The sequence below is a fragment of the Branchiostoma belcheri genome, unplaced genomic scaffold (genome assembly GCF_001625305.1).
Source record: "Branchiostoma belcheri isolate BF01 breed outbred unplaced genomic scaffold, Haploidv18h27 scaffold121, whole genome shotgun sequence".
Lineage (NCBI taxonomy): Eukaryota > Metazoa > Chordata > Leptocardii > Amphioxiformes > Branchiostomatidae > Branchiostoma > Branchiostoma belcheri.
In genome coordinates this window covers 73,966-81,552 of record NW_017802614.1, presented here as the reverse complement: position 1 = coordinate 81,552, position 7,587 = coordinate 73,966, and the positions used below count along the sequence as shown (strand labels likewise).

The following is a 7,587-nucleotide window of genomic DNA, read 5'->3' as shown; positions in this document are numbered from 1 at the left end:
CCTTGTTTGTTCCTTTCGAAGGGTTGACTTCTGACCCTGGCTTGCACTTGGTCAGGGCATGCTGCACAGCCTTATGGGAATGGTCCCAAGGCATGATGGTCATGTACTCATCCAGAATGAGTGTGTGGTGTTTTCTGGTTTCTGCAGCCACCGGTGCTCTGTCACCCATCACCAACACCTGGGAATCTGGAGGAAAGACAGAGCTTTGTTAAAACCTGTTCATGTTAAGATTCACAGTACTACATGTATATATCTGGCATTATGATCAGTTGTGTCAAAATAAAACCTGGCATCATAGTTCAAACTTATCATGCAGCAGCACACAACATGTGTACTGGACAAAGTCATTTTCTGATCAACTTTGTGTTGTTCCCCTAAGTGACACCCACCGACTTCAAGTTCCGAACACTGGCAGTCCGCGCCCATGTCGATGTAGACGGTGTGGTGGGGTGCAGTGCTGTTCACATCCTTCAGGTCCTCTGCAATGCGTGCCTCATGTCCATCTCTCCCTCTGTTGGTCTTCATTCTGTAGGCTGCAGAAAACAAGAAGGAAAATTTGTGAGGGATGTATTCCAGGCAAATTGAAGTGGGATAAAATGCTAACATGGGCCGTTGATATTGATTGACTCTCTTACTTTGTCAAAGATATTCTCTCTTACTACATCAGTTTAACTTGCCAGAATTATTGATTGCTCACCGTATGTTGAGCCGCAGAAGACCTTGCTGAAATCCTCCTTCTTGAGAAGACAAGTGGGACAGCCTTGGCGCTCGGCTGGTACGCTATCAGGGAACACTGGTACAAAATAAAACACAATCAAGAACTTTCTTCATGAAAGTGGTGTCTGTGCTGAGGACAGCAGGGCTTCATCTTTCAACTAATTCACACACAGAACAGACATCACCACAAGAGATCAGAGATTTCAGACTTTCCCCTGCTGGCTACTGGCCAGATTTAAAGACATTTCTCATTCTTCACCCACCCACCTACTCTAGATCTGGACAGATAGACAAACCCACATTCTCAGCCACCCAAAACAATACTTCCTGGTCAAGAGATGACTACTTACATGTTTCTACCGGGACAAAAGGCTGCAGCTCAGGCACCTCTTCAGGAGGGGGAGGAGGAGGAGGGGGGCTGCAGTTGATGTTGTACTTCTTGGAAATTTTCAGGTCTACAACCAAAGAAATGTGTCAACATCAGATAATACATGAATTCTTCAATAAAAAGTGAAATGACAAGCAGTATACCTTTGTACTTGTGGGCAACAAGGTGAAAATATTAAGTTGGTAATACCTTCCTCATAGTAGTCATACACAGTCACCACACCAGGCTTGGTGTTCTTCACTTTGATGTTCTGCTCTACCATGAACTCAAAACAGGTCATTTCATTGGTCAGCTGTGGAAAATGGAAAAAGAGAATTTCATTGGTTAGCACTGTACTGTATATATATATATATATATATCAGGCTATGTGCATCTAATTGGTCAAATTACAGTTTGGCTGGAAGCGTGAATTACAAAATGAAACAACTTGTTCTCAACAGCAGTTCTTTGGTACAAGTGTAATATAAACATGTATGTAATCCCTTGCTTACCTCATCAAAGTACAGATTCACCATTTTGCCGTCAATCTCGTACTTCTTGATGGTTTTCTCCTTCTTCAGCTGTACAGTAGAAAAAAAATATTTACATTGAGTTTTCATCTTTCTTCACACAAAAAACAACAGAACTCTGTTCCTCAAATCTTTCTTTGAGCACATTTTTTCAGCTTGCTTATTTAAAAACTAGGCCGAGAATCGAAGTAGAGTAGAACCCAACATATGGTTTTAGATTAACCTAACAATCGTATAGAAGTAAAATTAGTTTAACAAAGCAACATTAACAAGTTCTTACAGTCTTTAGGCTGGTCTTGTCTGGGATGAATCCTGAAACCATTTTCACAGCCACAACAGCCATGTTGGATGGTTCATCGTCCACAAACCTGTTCAGTAGACAATAACAACAGAACGTCATTTATGAATTCTTTCACATATTTCATCAGCATCAACTGTTTCTAGACAGAACCTGTTCAAATAGTTCAAAAATCACATTGACATAATACTGGAGATTATGGAGCCTATTCTGCATTCTTTGTATCTTTGTGTAGAACTTTTGAAGCCACTCTGGACAAAGTAATAAGTGGATAAGTGGATGAAGTGTGCCTTACCTGGTACATATACTCATCATTTTGACAGCACAGGGAGATGAGTCACTTCCCTCATCACGCAGAAGTTCACTCACATCCAGTACATTGACGTCCACCTCGAAGGATGGTGCTGGCTCCTCCTCCTCAATATTGTACCTCACGTTAGCCTACCAGGGATAAGCAACAGTAATTCAAGTACAATACCTCTTGTAAATCCCTGTGTGTACATTTGTAACTGACATGATTTTAGAGGGATTGCACAATCCTGTGAATGATTGGACATGAGTAACGTGACAAGAAAGACAAGACTACCCTTTGGTAGCCATGTTGTTTTGGATACTGCTGTTTAACTTACCCAGTTTTCTTAAGTCATGTAACCTAATCAGTTATCTCAAGTCACGTTTATTAAAATTTAAGCAGCAGCTTAAATTACAGCTAGAAGAAATGTTGTCTAAAAGTCCTAATTAAAAATGTATCTGTCAACACACAGGGTCCCATGGTCTTCTTTATTGAGTGCTTACCATGCAACTTTTTAAGCATACCAAAATACATAACCTCAGGCTTACCTGGAGAAGTGCACAGCCCTGCCCAGTGGCACGAACGCTGATGTCAGTTGGAGTGACTGGGATCTCCACAGTCTGCAGAACCAAGCTGTTTGTGTCTGTTATCTTGAATGTCTTATCCAGTCCCTCGGGAGTCTGTACCTGGACTTCAATATCAACCCCCTCTCCATAAGCCATCTCAGCATAGCTGGCCAGGGCCTGGAGAGCCATGACTGTGTCCTGTGTGCACACAAACATCTCAAGTCAGTAAAACNGGATCAATGGTTCTCCTGATGGTAAAACACAGTGTATCACTGGATAACAATACCAAAGTATGTCACCTTCACAATAATGTCTAAATTTCTGTCAATTGACATCCAACATTCCTTCAATACTGTATGTACTGTTTATTTCTACCTCATCTGAAGTGTGCCTTTGTTAAAAAGGCATGTTGGCCTTCATTTTGAACCAAGTTGTGTAGCTGCAATTGTAGTAACTTCTAGAGGAAACCACACTAGTCTTACATGTACATCTATATTGGAGTACTCTAGTCATAACACAATAGCTAGCTACAAACCTGGGTGGACGAGAAGCCTCCATAGGCATTCCTTTGCTGAGTGAGCCAACGTACGATGGGCAGGCCTTTCAGCAGGGCATCCCTCTCTCCAGTTGCCATGTAGGCAAGGAGAGCATAGGAGGTCATTTCCACTTCGGCAGAGGGAGATTTGTAGTATGGTCGGAACCAAGTATCAGGCACTTCGGTTGGCTTCCCAGGCTGAACCTCACGCTCCCAGTGGACTGTACCATCTTCAAAATACAAAGTACACAAAATATTTTTATCTGGTAGTGAAGACATTCTGAGGTGTGAGTGAGAATACCTATTATAAGGTATCTTGCTGATTTAGGTACAAGAATGACATTCTTATCATTCACTTCTGAGAGATTTAAGCCATTTCTCATTAATATGCAAATAAGGCCATAATTCATGAAGTTGCACATCAAAACTATATTCTATAACTAAACCCAGTGATATATATTTTGCATGTAGTTCACCATATTTTGGTATTTCTTGCTTTTTGGTCAGAAGAAAAATACTGTAGTCCTGTAATGAATACAAATAACCAAGGGTTCAAATATGTGCCATTTATAATTCAAGAGTTAACAAGTAAAAATCTATTTTCTAGAAGTCAACCTTTCTCAATGGCCAGGTTCTCCAACTTTTCCATGTACTCCTCTCTTTGTGGATGCTGGGCCAGAGTGAGCGCATAAGACATCAGGGCAATACCATATGTGCTGGTCACATTGCTCGCACTAGCCAGAAGGCACTCCAGGGCATTTCCAACAAGCTCTGACTGAAAAGTGATAACAGAAGCAGGTTTGTACGGTACATGTACAACATTCCATACGTCATATATAAGCTTTTTGCTTTATGAATGATTCTTTTTCAACATTGTTCCAATGTTTCCAAGTGATTCTTCAGTTCCAAAATCAATACATTTTGCTTTGGCATCTTGCTCTTCTTTAGAACAGACTTTTTTTCACACTCTCTAATTGTATCTAGGCCTTCAGAGATAGTTAGGTCATCAATGAAATCTACACTGCATGCAAGCTTAACCTTCAGCATACTGTATTCTCTATTTGTTGAGGGTTAGAAGTTTCCCATGGGGAGAATGGACAGATCAGCACCTCAACAGATTCCCCACTTTCCAGCATGGCGATGACGATGTAGGCAGTCAACGTGGTGTCATCATTCACACCTCCCTTCATGGCCTTGTGCAGGACTTTCCCAACAGACTGGTAGCAACCATCTGGCTTCTGATTGGCTGCAAACCACTTCTTGGTGTGGTCCAGTTCTTTCTGATCGATGAAGATGTATGGACGAGCTTGGGCGAAGCAACGGTAGACAAAGGCAGACAACCTGGAAAAAATTATGAGTTTGTTACAAATCTGAATTTGGGTAAAATAAAATGAAAAAGCATGACATGTTGTTTTCACTGGTACTGGTACTGTACAATCTACCGGTACACAAATTTAGTATGTGACACTGAACAATAAGGATCATGATAACCTACCAGGTGCTGCCAGAATCATCACTTTCTCCAAAGGCACTGTATGAGCCATCCTTGTGCTTGTAGGTCAACTCTCTTTGGTAACCTGCAAAAAAAAAAAAGATCAGTAGTTTCAAGAATCAAATCACGTTATTTTGTAAATTGGGATGGTGGGAACTATTAATTATCAAATGTGTTATCATAGTAACCCTCAAGACATAATGGAGTGAAATACCAGTACAGTGACTGTCCTATCCCTGGTAGCTCATATGCATTGACAACAGGCAGCGACATTGTGAGAATTCAACTATGTATCTAATACTTGATTTCTCTCTCAAATGCATTCTACGTGTATCTATATCTAGAGCTAATGTAAATAAACATTTGTTTAATGTGTATCTGACACATAAATGTCAATGCAGTTGTCATATTATGTCATATAAGTCATCTTATGTATAACAGGAGGCTAACTAAAACTAACCAATCTTCATGTATTCCAAAGACTTGTCCTTGACTTCAGAGGAGAGCTGTTTGGTTGTGTTCAGGTACTGCATGACGAAGATGTTGGGAGCAAACAGAACCATGTTCTGCTCGCCACACCCGGTCGGCTGACGCACAAGGTTGTCCAGACCAGACAGGGTGGGGCCCATCAGGTCACCTGGGGGCATTCAGAGATTGACAAACTTGATACATTTGTAATGATTTTACATTCATGTTCCACTACTTTTGTTTGGTTCCCACTGTGTAAAATGGATTATTCCTTAAAATAATACTATGTAAAATATACAATGTACATTTCTATAAACAGCTCTTGCAAAAAGAGAAATCAGAAATTGCAGAATTTGACCCCTCAGAAGCAAAAGAACTCTGTGGTATAACAAACACGGAACCTTCAAAGGACCTCAATCTAAAATCACAGTTGTTTTACAGTAACAGGTACTGACCAATGACAGACAGATAGGCTCTGTTGGAGCCCTCCACCAGATTCTCAGGCAGGACAGTCTTGATGGTGTCTTCTAGCTGTTCATTAGGGAAGTCTTTGGGGCAGAAGAATGAGCTGTAGGTGTACTCCTGCTCAATACCCTCTGGCTGTTGAAAGAAAAACATTTTTGTTATCTTTCTCCTTATTGATGCATATACAATTCAATAACCTTCTGGTCCATTTACTAATGACCTTGAAATGTATATTGAGATAATTTTCTGGCAATTTTGCTACATTTTAGGGTACTACTAAACACTGGTCAATTTAAATTGGGAAAAACAGAGGCAATCGGGAATCCTCAGAAATATCAAATTTTTGCCTACAAGAATGGTATCATCTGAAAGCTCTCTTCACCATGACAGTAGTCATGTAAAAATTATTAGTCAGTGATGTTCATAGGATTAGATATGTTTGATTGAAAATGCACTAGACCATGTGGTCTGTTGATAGTCCATCAATGGGCTGCAATTAAACCACTTGGCCTGTACAAACAACAATAGTGGCCTGCCACAACAACAATAGTGGCCTGCCACTGGCCCCCACTGGGCTTCACACCTCAAATCACCTAGCCCATATGAACTAGCTCAGGCCAGTGGCCTACAAATTTGAACGAAAAGGTGTGAAAAATGTAAATCGACCAAGGTTCATAGGCCACTGGGCTAACGCTAGCTCACCATGGCCCAACCAGAACCTATTCACACTCTGCCAGTTGGTGTGAAATACAGTCTGATTGAGCAATTATCATTCAAAATGGGATTGTTATCCCTTTCAGGTAGGGGCCACTTAGTAGTTAGAACAGACTGTAAGAAGTTAAATTTGTAGGGTGCAGGTAATTTTATGTTACTACACAGAAAAGACTAAGTAACTTTATACACAAAAAAAGGAGTTTTCAAGTCCTGCTAACTGTTTGCCTATCACCTAGCATGTTCATTTTTCTATTCATGTATTTATATATATTATATATATTACTGATAGTCATCGAAAGTTTGGAGGTCAGTATCTTTACCCTTCAAACATGTCACTGTTGAAGGAATCTTCTAGTAACCAAAACAGATTCCCTTCTCAAGAAGTTGACATAGCTGATTGATTCAGACATACGTTCATTGCATTTTTGTTTACTTTCCTCAAATGTCAGTATGTTTGGGAATTTTGCCTACAAAAGTTGACTGACTATAAGACTGTCCCTGTAGATAATGGAATGATCCACATCGTCTTAGGAAATTCACGCTAAGTGAATGGCATTCTGTCAGAAGATCTCTAGCTAAGGTGTTAAGACTTTTGTTTTCTTCCCAAGCTTGTACTATTTTTGCTCAAATCTGTAGACCATTGCAAGACAATTTTGCTGCTTTTGAGAACTGCTGATCAGCTTGTGTCCTGAGTGCTGACAATATTGTTGTTATTTGTCTGGCCAAGGAGATTTAAAATTCAAAATTTGATTTTAAACCTCCTTTTTGTGGCTTGCACATCAATCCCAGAATGACTGCACTCGGAAAACTGGCTTTTGACTAAGATTATGCAAATACATTGGCTCAGGAATGATAATAGTATCAGTGACACACAAATGATAATACAATAGTAGGTAGGTGAGTGACAAAAGGATGGTGGTCACGAATAATTAAAGGATTCGTAACACATTACTGATAATCCCATACACATGTAATGTGTGTCGGACCTTGTCCCATACCTCAGGCATAGTATAATCTGTTCCTTCAATTTCAATGGTCTTTAATGAAAATACTAGATACAATGTCATTTCCAGGGAAACCTTTTCTTGTAGTATTTAGAAGAGAGCTGAGTGCGCCATACTACCAAAAACCTTTCTTTCAGTC

The 7,587-nt window shown here is 40.2% G+C and overlaps 1 protein-coding gene across 1 annotated transcript in view; it reads right to left on the bottom strand.

The window, feature by feature from the left end:
* LOC109462996 (murinoglobulin-2-like) overlaps positions 1 to 7,587 on the bottom strand; it is a 34,738-nt gene that overhangs the window by 11,744 nt on the left and 15,407 nt on the right. Inside the window, exons 18-33 of the mRNA XM_019759645.1 lie at positions 5,944 to 5,995; positions 5,721 to 5,900; positions 5,258 to 5,434; positions 4,801 to 4,882; positions 4,415 to 4,646; positions 3,921 to 4,080; positions 3,306 to 3,535; positions 2,753 to 2,968; positions 2,208 to 2,353; positions 1,895 to 1,982; positions 1,597 to 1,665; positions 1,295 to 1,397; positions 1,068 to 1,172; positions 698 to 793; positions 390 to 533; positions 51 to 186 (exon numbers count right to left, since the gene is read on the bottom strand). Coding sequence (XP_019615204.1) covers positions 51 to 186; positions 390 to 533; positions 698 to 793; positions 1,068 to 1,172; positions 1,295 to 1,397; positions 1,597 to 1,665; positions 1,895 to 1,982; positions 2,208 to 2,353; positions 2,753 to 2,968; positions 3,306 to 3,535; positions 3,921 to 4,080; positions 4,415 to 4,646; positions 4,801 to 4,882; positions 5,258 to 5,434; positions 5,721 to 5,900; positions 5,944 to 5,995 — 2,216 coding nt within the window. The remainder of the gene's footprint in view (positions 1 to 50; positions 187 to 389; positions 534 to 697; positions 794 to 1,067; positions 1,173 to 1,294; positions 1,398 to 1,596; positions 1,666 to 1,894; positions 1,983 to 2,207; positions 2,354 to 2,752; positions 2,969 to 3,305; positions 3,536 to 3,920; positions 4,081 to 4,414; positions 4,647 to 4,800; positions 4,883 to 5,257; positions 5,435 to 5,720; positions 5,901 to 5,943; positions 5,996 to 7,587) is intronic.